Genomic DNA, 20,528 nt, shown 5'->3' with positions numbered 1-20,528 from the left:
CACCAGGGCTGGATGGAGGTGGGGGTGGAGGTGCTGCTGTGGGAGCTCTTGAAGGAGGTGGAGGTGGTGCCCCTCGGCCTCTAGCAGGGGGAGGAGGAGGGCCCGAGCTATGGGGAGGAGGAGGTGGAGGTGGAGGGGGTCCTCCTCTGCACGGTGGTGGCGGAGGTGGAGCTGAAATGAAACAAAACAACTTTGAATTACATGCTACTCCATACCTGAAAGTCTTTCAGAGACTAGCAGAAAAAGACAACAGGCTGTGCCTTGCCTTTTGCAAGGATCTCTGTGCCTGTGCAGATTTTACCAATTCTGGATTAAACTGGATACAGCTGAATATAAGCTATGCCTATATGGCAAACCAAGCTAAACATAGCCTATGTCAGTTGTATATTCTGTAAAAGAGTCACCCACTGCACGAAGCACATGCAATACACAAAGACTGATTAAAATTCAGAAGAATCCTGTAAAATTTTGTTGACCTAGGACAGAACAAAAGAGAAAAACTTTTCAGAAAACAGACTTAAAATGAATTTTCCACTTTCTAGTCTATCCATTATTTTATTAGGTAATTGCAGAAACATTTTTTGAAGCAATATCTTCTAGTAACAGAAATTCCCCTACTAATGCATTATAATGCAGCATAAACTGACTCTTAGTCTCTTTTACTGAAAATTACTTCCAACAATATCTTCATGGTAAGGACGGCCAAAAGGAAACAACTTTAGGGCTAAACACACAGGATCATTTCTCTGTGAAGTGGCCTTGAAACGTACTTGCTTTGCTAATGGCATTTTAAATAGCACCGTTTCATTTCCTCTTCCATTAAGCATCTAATGGCTCATGGTACTTCAGGTTGTGTGGTTGCTGCACATAACTACTTAATAATCCAGGTGCCGTCACATAAATAGGAAAATTCATGTTTGATTTCATATGCCTTTATAACAAAAAGGGTATTACACTCAAGAAGATACTTCTTTACATCTTCTACTATCCCCTTCATGTTACTTGCAAAGAAAGCAGGCTGGCTGCACTGGCATGAAGAAGGGAACATCCCTAAAAATGGGATTCTGCAGAAGCAGGAGTCACTAGTACCTCAAATGCTCCTTCCCGGCTCATCTTTAGAGAAGATACTACTCTTGAAATCAAGTATTATGTTCTTAAGTTCCACAAGCTGCTGGTTTTTTTCTACCCCTTCACAAGAACAACACGGAGAGAATTGCCTCTGAAATGTCATATATTTTCCAAGAGACATACTGCCAACGTTCTCGATTTTAAAAACTGCCACCATTTTTGGCTGATATGACTGTAGTTCCCTTTCCGGCCACTGGAGGGCGGCATTACCAAGCGTAACAACCCGCCAAGCACTCCGTACGGGATTTTGGCAATACTGAGGAGATACTCAGCGTGGTCATGGCTCCAGTCTGCACTGTCTGTAGATTTTGAACACAAGGTTTAGGTTTTCCTGCGGGGAAATGGTTTATTCGCATTATATCTAGAGAAAGATGCCAAATCTAATCTGTGGAAACAGCACTCAGCTCGTCTGTACTCAACTGTAGTGAAATGAGGGAGGAGCAGCAGGGAGAGAGCACATTAACTCATCCTCTCTCCCTTCCCTCTCAGATGGTACAAGTAAAGCAAGAAAATAATTTTTCTTTTTTATAAATGCACGCTAATCTGTACACTGCTATTAACAATAAAGTTTGTATAATCTTCTATTGATGGTACTGTCACCAAAAAAACAACCACCAGTACCAAAACTAGGGAAAGGGCAGGGAAAACAGGAAAGTAATTTCCATCTCAGCAGAACGGCTTGTCTGCAACTCTCTAGTCAGCATCCTCGCAGAGTGAATATGTAAGCACAGAAATTCTTGCAATAAACACAGAAAAATGTGCTTCAGTCGAGAAAGAACACTTCAAACAGCAGTCAAGCCTATATGTCAAGTAACACAATTGTGGATAAACTCACTGAAATACTGGAGTATTTTATCTACCTCTATCAAAAAGCACAGAGGTAGATTATCATCACTCATGTTCTAGATGAGGTTTTTCTTTTAATTGCATACATGCAAGTGGCCATAATGTGAAGTTAACACATACAAAATAAAAAATGGGCATTTTAAAAATATTTTGAACTAGTCATAAGACTCCAAGGCAAGTCTTCTCAATCTAGTTTTACAGTTAGCAATCTGGGAGCAACGACTCTGTAAACATTTAAACAGAGTTAAGATTCTATAAAGAAGCTGACAGATATCTTACTGAGACAAAAAAATTGTAACTGGAAGTTTTGCTTACAATTTAACTAAGAAGTTCAAACATAATTTTTAGTATTGCAGTCAAACAGGTGCAGACTAAGATATCATCAAGGAAAGAAATCACACAACAGCATGAATACTTTGAAGCATATGCTTAGATGCCAGCTCAAGTACATACCGCTCCACCGCGGGGGACCTAAGGAATAAATGTTAACAAGTCATTGTACCCCGATTCTGTATCTCTTCAGTCACTGAACAATTTACTCATTGCTTTCAAACTGCTATTAATTTCAATTTACATAATTTTCCTCTTGAGAAGAGCTCTAAGTAAATTTTTGGAAGTTTGGCACTGGCAGGGCAATTTTAAACTGACTTGCTATCTTCCACTAGATAATACATCAGCTGAGGTCACATTTAAAGATTAGGCAGGCAGCAGCTTGAGAAATTTTTTGCAGCAGAAGCATGTTTAAAACTAGTATTTTTAATTTCAAATTAGAAAAAAACTAACTTTAAAAAATAATATTAAATTTAGAGGTCTGTAGGTGTTGGAAGGCTCACTACATAGAGCTGCCAGGGTAAATGGGCACCATACATACCTGCCAGCCATGTACTACCACTACAGCTGACAACAGCATTATGGCTTCCAACATTTTATATTCTTTATAAGATTGAGATTACAAATAAATATTTAACACACGCAGTCTAAAAAAATCTTTATCAAACATACTGCGTAGCTTTGCAGCCAGACTAAGTGCTACTGGAAGTTATTTAATTGGCATAAATATCTTTATTCCTAAGGGACAAGTACTCTCATGGGTCATGCCTGAACATTTTTATATAGTGTATGGAAACATGATCCAGGGCAACTGCAGTGACATGAAGCCCAGAGAAGAGAATCAAAAACTGCTCACCATCAACAGTTAAGGCATCAACATCGTTAAGGCAAAAAATGCCCTGTTAATTTTTACGTAGAAATAAAAGGAATCCCACCTTGTCTGCGCAGTTCATTTTTAACAGCTTCCACACCTCCTGTTTTTTCAATGAAATCATATATGACCTTTGAAGTTTCTTTGTCTTTTAGTTGAGCCTCTGAAATTCCACACAGATCAAACAGGTTTTTCAGTTCTGGGTCTAAGTTGTTCACCTGCAAGTCAGATACATTAGTTTTAAGTAGCTTGAAATGTGGAGGTATTTTTAAAATATCATTTGTATTGGGGGAAAACAATAGCCACAAACCGTATCATTAAAAGGAACAGCAAGGTGACGTACATGTCTCTGGGTTGACGTTTCAAGTTGGAAAATACTACTTTAGGAGGGGTAAGTATCCTGCATGAAAAACTGAAGGTTCTGAATCTTTTCTCCCCCCCTCAGTCCCCTTTGGCCTATTCCCTTCTACTCCAACATCTGTTTACATCACATCATAAAATCCCCATTTATAACTATTTAATTGTACAGTTAACTTTTTATTTAATGCAAATCTTCATGACTTACATTAGAAAGTCTCTAAAGTTTAAATCATTGTCTTCAGTAACTTATTAAATTACTTACATCAAAACCTGTGTTTGGATCCCAACCAACATGTCCAATGTGTCTAAAAAAGCAGAAAAGTCCATTTAATCAGCATAAAAAGGATCTTGTTAACTAAAATAAGAAGACACCAAGACAACCAGAGATCACTACCAGCTTCTAAGCAATTCTTATTCCCCAGTGCCCCACTTGAGAATGGAATAGTAAAACTTCTTTACTTCCACTTTTTGTCTCTCGTCCAGAAGATCGAGAATTTATTTCTCTCCTTAAGTTACAGTCTGTGGAAAACATGAAGGCTTCATGCTACCCTATGGTGCACACGGATCATGATGGAAGGACTGCACAGAGATCAAGGAGAAGTTTAGCCTTTACAGAGCAACTGGACCTTGAGCTATTGCCAAATTTTTCAGTGGCATGCAGCTGGAAAACCTCCTCCTCCCTACCATCACTGTGTGTTCTCTTATCACCCTTCTCCCATTTACATCTTTCAAAGGTAAGTCAGGACTATTTTCAGCTGCCATCTCCCTAAGCTTCTAGTAGCCATGTCATGTGGCTACTAAAGTATTACTCTATGTGATGCTATAACCAGTTAGAACAAAGATGGGTTTTGTGCCACTCCAAGCTACTTCATGTTACTGCTGTTGGATATGGAAGACAGAGCCATAATGTTACCAGGACTCCATGTTTTGTGATTATTTTCACATATGGTGACTTCTAGAAGCAAGATACAGTTTTGAGGAAGTTCAACTCAGAGTTAAAAAATACCAGGTGAGCTGTTAGTAGCCAATGCAGTTTAGGCTAAGCTTGCCAAATTACAAAGGCTGTTTGGCTCCTATTAAACAGTGCCTCACCCACCAGACCTCCTATTCTTGCTTGGGTCTTTTATTACCAACAGCACAAGTTTTCTTCATGAGAATATTGAAGTAAAATGATCAGTTTTGGTTTTGGTGTAACTATGACTAGCTAACTACTTATTTTAAGAAGAAAAGTAAAACGTCTGGTTTAAAGTCACATTATGCCATAAAAAAGGAAAACCAAGGAAAGCCCTGTTTTGCCTAATTATTTAAATGCCTTTAGCTACCAAAATATGGGATGATTTATTGATTACAGAATTCTGAATGCTAAGCTACAGCTTACTTCACATAAATGAGACACGCATTTCCTAACAGAGTCTCATAGCTGATTGCAATGTATTAACTGGCACATGTAAATTGACATTGGTTTACCACTAATGTAGTATTACCCACATACTTGAGCACATGTGTGTGACTCAGGATGCTCTTTTAAGAGGTTGTGAGCATACGACTCAGAATTTAGTGCGCTTAATTGATACTGAAGTTTTATATGCCATACTTTTAGCATTATTTATCATTTATTTTTCACCCTTCAGAGTAAGATAAATTACTTGTACACACTGACTGTGACACATGTTTTTCAGATCTTTTCAATACAAATGCATTAAAACTCCAATGCTACTTAGAAGAACGTATACAGTAATAAGTTGTACTCATGTTGAGTACAAATTGTTGTTTTTCTCTCAAAACACTGAAACTTCACAGCTGTCTAACAGAAGGCATTTAAAAATTTTATCTACTGATTGCAACTTTGATCTGGAATGAACAGTGACTGTGTTGGTCTTCACCAGTATCACAGCGCAAGTGACATACAAGTTATCCTAGTAGCTTATTTGCCTAACAATATCAAATGCCAGTTTCCGCATGTTTGTACAAAACCCGCAATTAAACTATCTTACACAGTAAGATGACACATAGCCGCTGCACTCCACAGGGAACTTAAATAGCCAAAAAGACTTTCAACAGACTTCTTTTGTAAAGGTTCACCACTTACAATTTAATATTACATTTAATGATACTGGAACATATCTTTTGCTTGAGCTCCATGAAGTATTTTATCACCTTACTCTCAGCTTTTCTAGGTCACACTCTGATAGACGTCATACACAAAGTCTCAAAGTAATTTTGTATCTATGCTGCTGCACAACCTCTTCCAGACATTCCAAACAGAGGTCTGACATGGTGACGCAAATTTTGTCCGCATATGCTCAAGTCTGCACCAGTACAGCCACAACAGTGGCCAACTACCAAGCACTCTTCATTTTTGTTCCCCTCTTCCTTCTTTTCTCTATTTTTCCATTCAAGTGACACTAACAGATGCAGCACTTCATTGATACTCATATCAGTAAGAACAAGGTTGATGCCTAAATTTTCTAGGCAGAGTCGGTTTAGGGAGAGTTTAGAGACTCTGTTTAGAGTCTGTTTAGCCCACCTCTTTTATGTTCCATCCACTATGCCATTCCACAGAGCACTATCCCAAAACACTGTGCAGTAATGTTACTGTAACTGGTAATGTCAACATTATTTTAATGGAATTTTATTCTGGGAAAACACATTAGTGTAAGTGATGCAACATACCAGTTCAAAAGAACAAGACAATCACTTGGCATGTAAACCTCACACTGGTTTTCTAATGCTTCACAGAAACTGGTCTTTCCTGTAACTAACTCAAGCTCTTTAAGTTCCTGTTGCTTCAGCAAATAAAGTACATTTATTTTAAAAGGCAGAAGATTATAATATCAATAATGTTCAGGAAAGCAACAGTTAATTGAGTAAAGTGACCAAAACCAAGTTTCATGAAAGTGAAGCTTAAAGTGGTACATCATAACTACTCCAAAAGATTAAAGATACATTAGAAACTACATCAGGAAAAATTCTTGAAGGATGTATACATGCTGTACTTTCATCACAAGATGTATGTCCTAGCCTACACATCAGAAAAAGTTTGTAAACAGAAAGCCAAAGATGAAATTATGGCAAGTCATTTCTGCAGTTATGACAAGTCAGGACCCAAATGTGTACTTCACATGACAAAGCACAGCTAAATATGTGCAGGCATAGGAATAACAGTATTAAAGGGTTGACCAGTGAGGTTGAATATGAGTCTCCACTGAGCTAACAACTTCAGTAAGGCACCCCTATGCAGCTGAAGTGTTTTCTAAGCTGATTTTGGATAGCAAGTGACTTTTTGTTAACAGCTGCAGTAAATCCTCATCTGTATATAAGCTAACCTGCTTAAACCCCACAGCATTCCAGCTAGCATTTACTTAGTTCAAGTTCAGGTTACACAGATTCAAGACTTGGCCATTTTCAAGTGTAACTGACACAAAAAAAAATCAGAAAAGAAAACAGAACCAAATGCCAACAACCACCCTGCCCCAACAAAACTTCCACCCATCCAAAACCAAACTCAAAAATGTACTTACTGGAAATTAGATGGAGTTCCAATATCTGCCTTTGTCAATCTTCTTTTTTTAGTTTTTCCTTTCTTCTTTTCTTTGGTATATGAAATATTGTTGACTTGTGGAGTATAAAATCTGTTAGTTGTAATTTCTGGGTTTTTGATATCAACAGTTGCCATTGGTAGATTTGGGCCTGTAAAAGTAAAGTACAGGATTTTTACTACTGTGTTTCAACAATGCCATGTTCAATCCACAAACGTTGAGGGTTGTTTTTGAGCTGTAGCTCTACAAGCCATGTGCATCCAGATGGGTTCTGGATGTCAGATGCATAAACTAAGTTATTTGATGAAAAAAAAAAATGTTGCTAAAGCAGAGAAACAGAAATATTTTCTGAATTATGACTTGGTTTTTGCCGCTTGCACAGAACACATGGAATGATGAGACACATGAAGATACAACATAGCTACAATCCTAGATAAGATCAAAGATGTGACTTCATAAACAGCTGGACCCGAAGAGCCAGCAGGCCATTACCTGGGCAGCACACTAAACTAATCTTTCAGGGGACAGAACCTTTGCTTAATAAGCCCCAAGTGGGAATGCCTTCTGCCATCACACACAGAACCTGAACATCACAACAACTACAGAAGGCTGCTCTGGACACACTACTGTCTTCAAATATAGGACAACATCTGTGGAACTGTTCAGGATTTCTTATGTCTTACTCTTTGACAGGTTTTCAAAACAGTGAAGTCCCAGGTAAGCAACAGCATGCAAAGAGTAAAAACGGCACCAGAAATAAAACTTGAGTGTTTCATGCATGTTCTCAAACTTTGTCCTTAATTATAAATAATTCTGAATTATTTTTCTAGTTATTTAAAATGTATCTGAATTATACTCCTGCGAATTTAGCATTTTAATGTTATGTTACTTGTGTAATACTAGCAAATGAACATACCTAGCACATGTTCCACTCCGGTTTTTTAGCTTTGACAGAAGATAACTCTTGACATAAGCAAGTGGTAGCAGTACTTAAATACTAAGAAGCAATTTATGCATTTATTATATACATATATATGTATACATACATACACACAGGTGTATATTTAAAGAAACCTACAAAAAGGGTAAGTAATTTCAGTTTTGGAAGAATGAGATTAAGCAGGTAATTTAAAACCAGTTTGGCAAGAAATAGTTTGAAAACACTCCCTACTTCCCTGTGAGTTAAGACCCAGTGGTTAGCAAATCAGCTGAAGTAAGACCCAGTCTTACTGGGCAGATGATAAAAAAAGTCTAATTAGACTTTGATAAATCTGAACCTTATTTTGACACTATTTTTTCATAACTGCATTCAGAAAGAACCAACAAGCCTTATGTTCAGAGTTCAAAATAAAAATCATAAAGGACAAGTAGACAGTACAACAGATAACATAGCTGACATTTGCAGTTAAACACCTCAGTGGGAAGCACCTAGTACTGGCCAGGAAAAGAAATAAGAACAGAAACATGACATTGGGCTAGACAAAACTCATCTAAAACATGACAACTCCAACATTCTTAACATTCTCCAACACCCTAGGAGTCTTAAAGGACAAGATTTAAAACTGCATGGAAAAATTTCTGAAACATTTTCTGCTAAGCAGAAATGCTTTTATCTAGAAATGTTTTGATCTAGACAACTGTCCTCTGAGAGTACATAATCTGACCACATACAACAACACAAAACAATCTGCATTGTTGGAGTTTCACTTAAAATTAGCACTGAATTGACTAATCATCAAATATTATCAACTCTAAACTTAACGGTAAGTTCAGTAAAATCTCAGAATGAATTGAAAATTACAGTCTTAATTTCCTTGGTACAAAACAAAAAACACTAGGCGTTAATCTTCACTTTAATCACCACTTACATTTTCTGTTATATTCTGCCCATTTTCACCTATTATATTGGTATTTACAGTTTCAATAGCTGTACTGACATTCAAAAAAGAAATGGGTGCCTTTATAATGCTAGTAAGTTTGTGATATTCTTCTCTCAATTTCTAGCAGTCTTTGAAATGCACCTTTTTGTATATAAAATCCTGAACTAACCAAACATGGTCAGTTGTATGTAAAGCAGCAGCAATTTGCAAAAGGAAGTTTTAATCAGCTGAGCTAAAAATCAAGGATTAATAGCCCGATTCCTTGACAATGATATTCATACAAGAGAGGTCACAGTAAACTTAAAGATGAAAATTTTTCTTACCATCTGGTTTAGACCTTAGATGTCCACGAGGGATAAAAGAACCTTGGAAAGAATTGTACTCTTCTAGCACTGCCATATTTATATCCAGTAATATTTTTCCCATCATTAGACATGCACCTTCCCCATCAGGTGTAGACAGCTCAATAAATGAAGATGAGAGAGGCATATAGAGCTCATCATTAGGAAGTACCTGACAGTACAGTGGCCTTAAGCATCCACTGTGATCAGTATCTGTGACGTCTTCAGAAGGGGCTCCAGAAAACGTCGTACAGAACATTTTGAAATGTTAATTCTATTCTGTATTTTATTTAGAGCCTCTCTAGGTATCTGTGCCAGACTACAGACAGCCCTACAAGAAATGCAAACTGTTCTAGTTAACAGCTGAAACAAAAGTCCATCACATGGTTCTTTGAGATTCCCTCAAAACCTAATACTCTGACAAATCCTCATTTCATCCAGTACTTCACTAAAAGGTCAGTTCAACCACAGTAACTCTTCTTTATTTGCATAAAGAGACCTAGCTATTACAAATGAGTAGAACACAAATCCCAGGAAATTACAGACTAATACATTTTACATAACTGCTAATGCCAATTTGAGTTTAATCCTGCGATTCTACAAAAAAAAAAAAATCTTAAATCCGTATCATTGAAAACGTCATACAAAAGACCAAGTGCTTTTTCCATGCAGCTTCAATGTATGCAGAAAATCCAGACTAACAAGCTCCAGTAAAACAAAATTCCCCACAGTATTTAAACCATGGGTCATGTGAGTACAGAAATGCGACTGTTCTTGTTTTTCAGTTTTAGAGCTAATAATGCACTAATACCCAGCACAAAAAAACAGGTGTTTCATCATTTCTCCCTAACAGAATTTCTGAACAGAAACTGCATATGAAGAGTAAAACAAAAACTAGCTGTTATTAGAACAGGTGTGGGGGTTTTTTTTCCAGTTACATTTTGGTAGTATGTATCTGTTCCAGTCTTAATTCCAAATACTGAAATGTGAAGTCTGTGGAGAGTGTAACAACCTAAGGCTATAATCCATGACCTGACTGTGTCTTATCTGTGACTACTTGAGGACATGGCTATGCAACTTTCTACCAGCAGAGAAGCCAGGCATTACAGAATTTGATACATTCAGAAAAGGAAAACGGACAGATTTTGAGAGAGCATGTGGATGTCCCAGGGAAACAGTTTATTAAAAAACAGATATGCTGAAAACCTTTGAAGTGATTACAAATCTGAAACACTGAGCATAAACCCTATGTCTTCCACAGAATACTCAGGATAAATCCAGCATAGGGACAATGACTGCAAGTTTAGTATGAGAGAATTTTTCTCAGAAAAATATTGTTCCCAAGGTCTTACAGCATGAGGTATGGAGAGTATTTTAAGCAGAAAAGTTTTTGCAGGCTTAGTTTTCTTAAATCTTATTCTAATCAAGGATAGCAAACTAGACCAGTAAATTGTGTCAGAATAGAGACAAAGGCTAAATTTTTTGTGGTAGGTGTTACTACATGATCACTGCTGTTGTAATTTCCATCTGCTCTGCAGACATTGCTATCACGGATGTGCTGTTTAGGAGAGCAGAACAGTTAAAACCTTCTGAAAGCTCAGAAAACCTGGCGAGACCATCACAGATGATATTACTATGAGTGTCTCAAAACTTAACAGCCCAGTCAAAGTTGAATCTATACTAAAAATACCTGGCCTCAACTGATGATTGCCTCAATTTCCTCAAAACTTAAAGGTTATCAATATGAAAAAGCTATGTTTTTAAGAAGTATTCCACATGAGGGAGGTTTTATCTGCGTATATAAAAGGAATCAGTAGTTCCTATAATTCAGGATTAGTTAGGAATTAGACATTTTGGTGACCTACAGAGAGATGCTTGAATGACTTGGTTAGTACAAATTTTAAGGCTTTCACCTCAAGCCATACAGGTATTTCAGAACATCAGTTGACTCTACCCTTGCTCCAGCAGCAAACTCAGAGATACAGGGGTATGATCTATGATCTGGATCACCAACAGAAATATGACAGGTGAAATCCCTTTTTAACTTCAGTGTGAATTCAGAAATCAAAAACATCAAACTTAATAATCAGTGATGTGGCTTTTTCATGATTTTAGAATAGATGGTAAAAAAGTTCTGTATCAAACTGATACACAGTTTGATTCCTTCCATCAATTTAATAAGAGGATCTTCTGAGGAACCTGTTATCTTCATGCTAGTGGGACATGTTTCTGAGAGACAAGGAGATTCAAATAATTCTTCATTCGGAAAGAGTTTAATATTAACAAACATATGACGTAAACCCAAAAGACTGTTACATTCTATTAAATCCATCATCGTTATGCTTGCTATTAAGACGAATGGACTAACTCTGTATAGTGATCCTATACATCATATTCTGAAGATCAAGCAGCAAATGCAAGGTCCAAAGTTTTCTTCTCAGTTTAAGCTGAAGGGCCCTCTGTCCTATTTGCAACAAAATATGCTCCTCCAGAAACATTCTTTACAAATTCCAGCTAAGCCACAAAGTTTTCAAGCCACAACTAAACAAATACCATAGAACAGAAACAAAAAGGATACTGTAACCTCCAGTTTACCTCTTTTGTCACTACATGATCATCCTGAACAAATCTGAAACAAAGCTATACATAAACAGTAAATGACAGCAAAAGGAAAAAATAAAATGCAGAGATTCATGCAAAAAGCTTACCATTTGGTGGGTCTCGTCTTTTTTCTGTTGAAAAAGAAAAAAGAACCTTTGAATGAACAGGAAAAAATAATTCTAAATTTTAGTTTCTATTGAAGCTTTTAATGACCTTGACCTCAAACTTAGGAATCTATTTATATCCCTAAAGTCTACCTGTGCAGTTGAAAAAAAGTATTACAGAACAAAACCCCCCAGTTTTAGACACTACGCACTGATTTCAACTGTACAAACTGAGCAGGAGCATAAGGCAGTAGCTACTGACTTGGTTTCAGGCATTTCAACCGTGAAGTAGAGTGAAGTATTCAAAAACTATCTGTTTTAATATGACCTATCACAGTAAGATTTTTGAAGCATTATGCTTTCTGATGTCCACTGAATGAAACTGTCCTTTCATTTTAATCTGAAATATAATTAGCACTTTATAGAGTATTGTTCTCTCACAGAAGCTAAAATTTAATTAGTTTTGCTTTATGCATAAAAAATAGGACACACAGGGGCAAGACTCCTCACCTACATTATCCAACAGGTAGCTGAACAATATGGTAAGAACTAGAATCTCCTTGATACTAATATGATACTCTATTCACAGCACCAGAGTGTTTCAAAGACCATGAAGAATCTGGCTTGATGATTTAAAATGTAAGCATTTCACACCTCAATATTCTCAGCTTATAATAGTAAGTTCCCCTTTAAAGAAGATTCCCTCACTTACTATTAATTCCTATCCACCCCCAGTACATATTTACACTATTTGTGTATCTATACACATACTCTTAAGAAATTTGGATTTAGCAGCACCCATAAAGGCAAGCAGTTTATCATCTCACTACAACAAAACCCACAGCCCTGTAAGGATCTGGAGTATCCGTAGTAAGTAACAGGGCTCCCAAGAGTTGTATAATAAGGGCATTTCGCTTTCCAGCAAACCCCAGAAAAACCGTTAACTTCTTGTATTTTTCCAGACTCACAAACATAAGGGAGAAGGTGCCTCCACAGATGGTGCTGACCTTGTCCTAAGAATACTTAAAAATCAAAAAATATACAATCATAAGTATGCAAGGCAAGTCAGCCTCATGTCAGTCCACTGATCTTCAGATAGGAATAAAAGAATCCATCAAGATCATCAAACCTTCATGGGAAGGTGACAAAAACCTATTGAGAATCAACTTTTGATGAACAAGCCTTCCACAGCCAGCCAGCCGATTTTTAAGTCACAGCAGGGTAGTTTCAGGCATAGAGGTGGAGAACCTCTGCAAGGGTGCCTCAGCATAAGGTATCAGGTCTGAGGTGAGAAAAAGAAAAAAAAGGCTTTTTGGCCAAATACTGTGCTCTCTCTTCCTACAATATTCAGTTTAAGAAACCACATCTTGTACTGTCCACCAATAATAACAATAAAAAAGCCCCAAACAACAAAACAAAACAAACTTAAAAAAACCAATCAACCCCCACCTCAACCTCTGGACCATAATTAGAGTTTTAATCAACAACTCGATTGCAAGTCATCTGTCATAGGATGGGAAGATGGCAAAAGTAGGAGGTATTCACAGGAAGTGTGACTCAAGTGGCTTTGAGTCAAATCATGGGAATCCTTTACAATTTTGATTAGAATAAACAGTTCAAGAAAATAAATAGTGTGTAACAAACCAAAACATTATCCTGTAACTTTTACTGGCTAATTTATTTGTGGCCCAAAGAGACTAGCTCTGTTTTTCTGTGGTTACCACTGCTGACAAGAAAGTACAAACTTTTGTTCCTGAAATGCAGATGACCTGACAAGAGTGGCAGATTTTGCATTTTTAAAGAGGAACATGCCTACTGATCTAAAACAGATGAATATCAGCAGCTACCTATGTACAAAAAACCACAGCTCCCTTCAATGACCATTCCTGGAAATGAGAATAATCTCTGCCAAGAGTTGAATCCAATGCAAGCTGAGCAGGTTAGAGATGCCCTTGTCACCCAGACAGCAAAAACTGTGACCAAAGATGAAAGAAGAAAACCAAAACAAATAAAAAAAATCCTTCTTCATATTAAGTATCTATCTTGAAATTTAAGAAGTCTATTATGAAGGAGCTAAGAGCTTGTGGAGGAAAAAAGAAGTTTCATGGAAGGTTAACAGGGCTCCCACCCATAAAGCTACAAGCAATACATAAAAACTAGTCAAGAAGCCTCCTACTTCAGAAAAGACTATTTGCAGTTAAGAAAAAGTATCTGCTTCCCTTTTAGGGCTAAGTGCTCAGCATGTGGAGAAGGCACTTGTGTGTGTACACACATTAACATTTCTGAGGCAAGATAATAAAAATAAAAACTAATGGTATTTATGTGCAATACCTGAAGTGAGAGTGTATTACAGTGGCAAGGGCACACTGTGTTCACAATGCTTACTGGGGGAACTTATCTGGGATTGTTTTAAGAAGTAAATGGAGAGATTATTTAAGTAAGTCCACAGACAAATTAATGAATTATAAAAATTTCTTTCTAACCTAAGGTTAAGAATTTAATTGACAAAAAAAACCTCAAGGAAAAAAAAAACAAACCCAAGACCCCCAAAATGAAGCCAACCCAAACCAGAGTTCAGTTAGATGAAACCCTGCACTATTACAAAGATTAGGACAACAGATCAAGAATTGTTTCTCTACCTTTGTCCCTCATTCTAGTCTCTACTTGATACTTTGTACATTTGCAAGCTTTTGTACATTCTCTGGAGCCAAACTTTCACCTCTCTGGAACTCCAGATGCACTTACTCAGGGGTTGTCTGTATACTGGAGTGCATTTCACGCTGAATGAGGAAGAGCAGAACACTGTTGTGTCTTCTCTTAGCTGTCTGACAGTATTTTGTGTACTAACCTCCAAGTCACAGCTTTGTGAGCCAGAACTGCTGTTACTGCTACCTTTCAATAAGCTTTCCATAAGACTCCTGGAGAAGTCTCCTAGCAAGCCCTGAATAGCATAACAGGCAGCTAAATGATCACATGGAGTACTTAGTTGAGTTGAAAGCATCTCAGGTGGCACTACTATGAAATGACACATAGTTTGGAAGGTATGGGAGTAAAACCAGAAAAACATCAAAATTACCAGACTATTATCTCTGTGACTGAGAAGTTGTGTTAAGCTATATTAAGATGTATTAATATTATACATAATACACAACTTTAGTATCATTTCTACTATATATAAATCTTTGTGTAAATTAATATATGTTTTATACAAGCATTTAAAAATAAATAAAAGCATAAACACCAACAGCAAATCAGCTTTGATTTGAACAAGTGCAAAGCCTGTTATTTTAGAAGCACAAATAAATAGTCACAAGGACAAATACAGAACTCCATCTGGTGGCTTGACTAAGGAATCTCCTAACTGTTCTAAATTCTTGGTTTGCAGCTTTTAACAAGGAAAAACCTGAAGTGCTTTGTTTTGAGGGTTATTTTTTGTTTCATTTCTTTTTTAAAATAATGGTTGTCTTGAAGTTGCAAATGTTTGGGGAGGTGGAGTTGTTGGTTAAAACAATATATAAAGTAACAAGAGCTTTAGCATACAAACCAAGATTAAGTCCAAAGAGTGAACAAGAAAAACTTAATGTGGTCCCATGAAAAAAAAATCTCTATGTAGAAGAAAAACTCTGTGAACAGAAGGTTTGATTGAACCACTATTTTCAAACGAAGTTTGCTATGGCCAATAATGCAAACATGCCTCCTCCCAAGTCATGTCTGTGCATTGTAGCACTGTGTTTTAGACATAGAGTAAAACTTCAGGAACAGTAGATGCAAAATCACTTTTCCAGTGTGGGTATGAGAAACTTTATTAATGTCACTTCTTAGTGATCCCACTTCTTCTCATGAAACCTTATGAACTTTTTCTGAGCTGAGGGAATCTCGTCATTTAAGCTCCTGGAACAAGTGCTCTGGTCCTGAGTCACCATGCCTTGGTGAAATCCAAGTGAATACATACAGATAATGCACATTCCCAAGAACAGTTGCAAGGACAGTTCTCCAGGAGGAAGGCTTCCTCCTTTTACAGTAATTTACACTGCATTGCTAGTGCAATTCAGTTCCAGAATGGATTACAAAAATACATCCTGTAGCTCACACACAGGTCCACACTACATCTTAGAGCAAGCCTGAACACATCTACTTGTTCCAAGCCTGTATTTTGTATCACTTTATCCTTCGTGGACATACGGCTGTCAAGACAGGAAAGTTGTTTATGGGCTCCCTGCAAAATGACCGATATCTGCAGGAAGCCTGAGCTCCCTTTAAAGCACTGACCATGTTCCCAAGGCATCTTGCAGCTGGCAAAAAGCATGCTGTGCTTCACTGTCCCATGCTGCTAAGGACAGCATAGGCACATTATGTCTTCTGTTCTTGGCCTAAGCCAAGATCACTAGTTCTGAATAAAAGATATTTCCCTACTAGCTGCTGGATCAATGCCAAAAATTCACGAACTACTGAACATACCAGATGGTAAAATTTATGTTACAACCCACTTGGGCTGAATTTCACGAATCAGTTATAAACAACCCAGGGCTAAAAGAGAGTTTATTCAAATACAATAACAACTTAGAGAAAGATTTCTAGTTTTCCCAATGTTGGTGTGCCATTTTTATTTTCCCTGATCTATATTTTCAAATCACAACCTTGGGGTCTCAGCTTACACTGAGACTTACAGACTCATAGAACAGAACACCAAGAGTGAGTTGTTTCAGTAAATACTAATTTTTGCACAATAGAGAAAGAAGCATGGTTTAATAGCATAATTACTTCAAAATATAAATATGGGAGTAGTGCCCCGAGTGGCTTTCAGACATAGCAGTAGCTTCCTGCCTCCCCCTCCCCACAACAACATAAACAAGCCTGAATTTAAGATTAATTTGAATATTTACCAGATTTTCTCTGCCGTCGTCCAAGTAAATCTGTTACTGTTTTGCGGAATAGTTTAGCTTCTTCTTCATTAGCAAAATTAAGACCAACTTGACATGTCTGAAAAACATTAATATTCCCCCCCCCATGACTGAGATGATGTTTTAAAGGCTTTCTTAAATATTGTCTTACACCTTTCTGAAGGTATAACCAGAAAAAATCACTGCAGATTTGGAACCAAGTCTTAGTGAAACATTGCATCTTAGGAATGCCTGTCTACTAATCAAGTTTCTAGAGATCATGGCTAACAGATATGAGCAAAATCTTGTACCTACAAATCAAAGGGGGGAGGGGAGAGGAAAATTAGTGCTTTAAGAATAGATGATATGTCATAAACATCATCTTCAAGTCAAAATGTAATTTCATTAAAGAAAGCTAAAAAAAAAGAACCATGTTTTATGCTTCCGTACTACACATTGAATTTTCTAGTTGAGATACCAAAAAAATTTCCTTTAATAAATAAGCTTTTATAAGTAATTTACAGAATTAATTAATAACCTCAGTTACACTAAAAGAAGATACTGTTCAAACCAAAGACATTTTAAAACGTGTTCAAACACATTGAGACTCACATCTCCAGCAAAGGTATGAAAATATCCTCTAGGACTATTATATACAAAGTTATTGTACAGCTCCTGCTCCCACAGTAATTTTCCATCCTGAAAAGAAGAAAACAAACAAACAAAAGACTGAAAAACATCAGATGAAATTGTAGAGTTTAACTTCTTTTACAATAGAACCTACTAAGAATTGAACCAGCGTAGTGCTAAACATCTGCCTTGCTATTAACCCAATGGATAAGCTCAATCAAAATCAAAATACACCAGAGCTTGTGGAAGAGCTATGAAAGCCTATTACTTTAGGTAGCTGTGTTCTGTTCAAATTCCCGGATGTTTCCAAAAACTTCTTTCAAGTTCTACAACCCTGCAAGAGTGATACTGAGAGAAGTAATAGTGACCAGTCATAAGAATACAGTGATGAAACAGCAACAGCAATAAAGGAGGCTTCCAGACTCCTGTTCTTATCTCAGGCTTGACTTGAAAACAGTTAACTTAAAGAGAACAAAAATCTCATCTTTTTAAGAAGTCTCATGTATTTAAATGACATTACAGTTCAGCACCCAAAGAAGAGGTTTCTCACAAAGTCTTAACAGTCAAGTGACCAAATCACAAAGTCAAATGCAAGTGCCAGCTGGCAATCCTGAACAAATCTGAGAGTCTTCAAGCACTGACTGCTGACAGATAAGGAGCTGTTTCCTGGCTGCGGAAATAAAGGGAAGCTTTCCAAAGTCTCAGCACAGTCAGTAGGACTTAGGTTTCTCAGCATCATTTTTGTTATGAAAACACATCTTGGACACTTTGTCTCTCAGTTCCCACTCTCTTGAGTGGAATATTATAATAAGACAAGGATCTTCAGTATGAGTGTCTATATTGTGGAGGGGGGATGAAAGAAAAAGCCACCAAAACCCCCCAAAAAGTCAGAACATACAACTTGTTTATTCTGCAGTTTTCACATGCACCACCACACTGATCAAAAAGATTGTTTCCACCCACGCATAAGACAGCATCTATTTTCTTAAACCATCCAAAGCAGTGACACCTGCTTGAATTTTGAGAGCTATCCATACCAATGACACTATACTAATTTCCACTAATGTGACTAATCAGATCTGTAGAGGACAGCTTCTGAGAGCTATAAAAAAAAAATGAATCTGATATTTATTTCATCCATTAAAGATGACATATATGAAATTGTTTAGATTTGGGATACCTGAGAAAGTTGCAATTGCCTATTAATAACCACTGCAACTGCACTGCTTAAAACACGACCACATATCTAAGAATTTCTGTGAATGCATAGCTACAACCTACACTCATTGAATTCAAAATGGAGAATGAATGCAACCAAACTTAAAGAGTCTGAAAAAGAAAAAAGATGCTTACCTTAATGTCAAATATTCTGATAAAATACGACCTCTGCGGATTGTCCTTTACAAGGCAAGCTACACCACAGCATTTCTTTGACCACATGGCATTGCGATCTGCTGCGTATATCTGAACAACTGCCGAAGACATCGTCTAAAAAGAAAAGGTAGCTATTATTTCTAAGGAAAAAATCATTAATTCTATAATTGATCCTTTCCCAAAGGATCTCTTAATTTTGTTCCTTGTTCTAGGCAGCAATTTTGCTGCCATATAGATATATCCATATAGACATTTGCCACTTTGATTTCCCAGGTAGTTAACACCATAAAGTTCAAATAACACCATATCACTCCTATGCTTTAGATTTTCACTTCTGTGCAATATTTAGACACTTTAAGAACCCAAATGAACTCTTCATTCTTTTTCGTGAAAATTAGCGAAGAGATTTAGCCTGTAAGAAGCAGATCTGTAACTACAGTAATCACACAGAGAAGCCCTATTGTGCCAGGAAATGTCTGTTTAGTACTTCAAAGTGGATACAAACACAATACTCAAGATGAAACTGTAAATTACACAGTGCCTGGACACACTCCTGGGTACTGGAATGCAACTGGAATACATTGCTTAATTGTTTGAGTGGTCTCTGGCACAATTTTAACCTATGCCAACTAGTGAACTCTGAAAATTCCTGGGCATGGTTTGAGAATTCACATGAGCTAGGCTCATTGCCAACTGGCAACCAGGAATTGCTCTGTTTTCAAACTGAGAGATTTTAGTAAGAGATGAAGATTATTCCACACCAGATTGCTTCAGTCACTAGAACGTTCTGGAGCGTATTTTCTAGTATATATGTGTCTTGCCTTAAGAGTCCCATGAGGGAAGGAAAATGGAAGCCCTCTAAGAATATTTATTTAGCAGCCAAGTCGTAAGGACATAAAGCTTAAATGATCTGTAATGGGCCAGACCAGAGGCTATCTAGCCTAGGATCTACTCTCCAGCAGCACCAGATGCCAAGAGAAGGTAAAAATACAAGAGTACACCATTACAACTATGGAATCATATCCCCAGGAAATTCCAGGTTGGAGCTCAGAGATTCCCCGGCCAGCATGCGTTTTACAGCACATACCTCATTCTTCCTTTGTGAATTTGTCTATTCACTTTTCAGACCCACGTGAAATTCGGAGCATGACAACACTGGACAGGATTGTGTTTCACAGTTTACTTATGTACTGTGTGAATAATTAGCTCCTTTTATGTAGACTTTTGCCACCTGCTAGTTTCAGTTGATTGTCCCTCCTTACTCTTATACTAAGAGATGGTATTGATGGCTCCACAGTTGTTTCTTTATGCTGCACATGCTTTTATAGGTATTTGACACACTTCTTTGGCCTCTACGTTCTCCTTAGGAAGTTTAGCAAACAACACTAGGTTTTAAGTCATTCTTGTACCAAGAGAAAAAAAATCATGCTGCATGTTACCCTTGTCACTCTTACATGGATATTAATTGTCCTACTATGTCCTTCTTTGAATGAGGGTAAGACTTATCCTTATCCCATATGAATCCTGTTTGTTAGCCCTTCGAACACAGGGTCACAATAATAGTTTTCTGCTTTGTTCTCTACTTATTTCACTATCAGTCAAAAGCTGTATTTCCTTATTCACTATGAAATATTAAGCAGATGT

The 20,528-nt window shown here is 37.2% G+C and overlaps 1 protein-coding gene across 1 annotated transcript in view; it reads right to left on the bottom strand.

The window, feature by feature from the left end:
* The window catches only part of WASL (Wiskott-Aldrich syndrome like), a 24,839-nt gene extending 5,841 nt beyond the window's left edge, over positions 1–18,998 (bottom strand). Inside the window, exons 1-8 of the mRNA XM_017743764.1 lie at positions 18,864–18,998; positions 17,493–17,579; positions 16,884–16,980; positions 12,004–12,027; positions 7,057–7,225; positions 3,798–3,840; positions 3,240–3,393; positions 10–171 (exon numbers count right to left, since the gene is read on the bottom strand). Coding sequence (XP_017599253.1) covers positions 10–171; positions 3,240–3,393; positions 3,798–3,840; positions 7,057–7,225; positions 12,004–12,027; positions 16,884–16,980; positions 17,493–17,579; positions 18,864–18,995 — 868 coding nt within the window. The 5' untranslated portion in view covers positions 18,996–18,998. The remainder of the gene's footprint in view (positions 1–9; positions 172–3,239; positions 3,394–3,797; positions 3,841–7,056; positions 7,226–12,003; positions 12,028–16,883; positions 16,981–17,492; positions 17,580–18,863) is intronic.
* Between the last annotated feature and the right edge of the window lie 1,530 nt (positions 18,999–20,528).

Source organism: Corvus brachyrhynchos, unplaced genomic scaffold, assembly GCF_000691975.1.
Source record: "Corvus brachyrhynchos isolate BGI_N302 unplaced genomic scaffold, ASM69197v1 scaffold29, whole genome shotgun sequence".
Taxonomy (NCBI): Eukaryota; Metazoa; Chordata; class Aves; order Passeriformes; family Corvidae; genus Corvus; species Corvus brachyrhynchos.
Note: the sequence above shows the minus strand (reverse complement) of the source record. Positions and strands in the feature narration are given on the sequence as shown.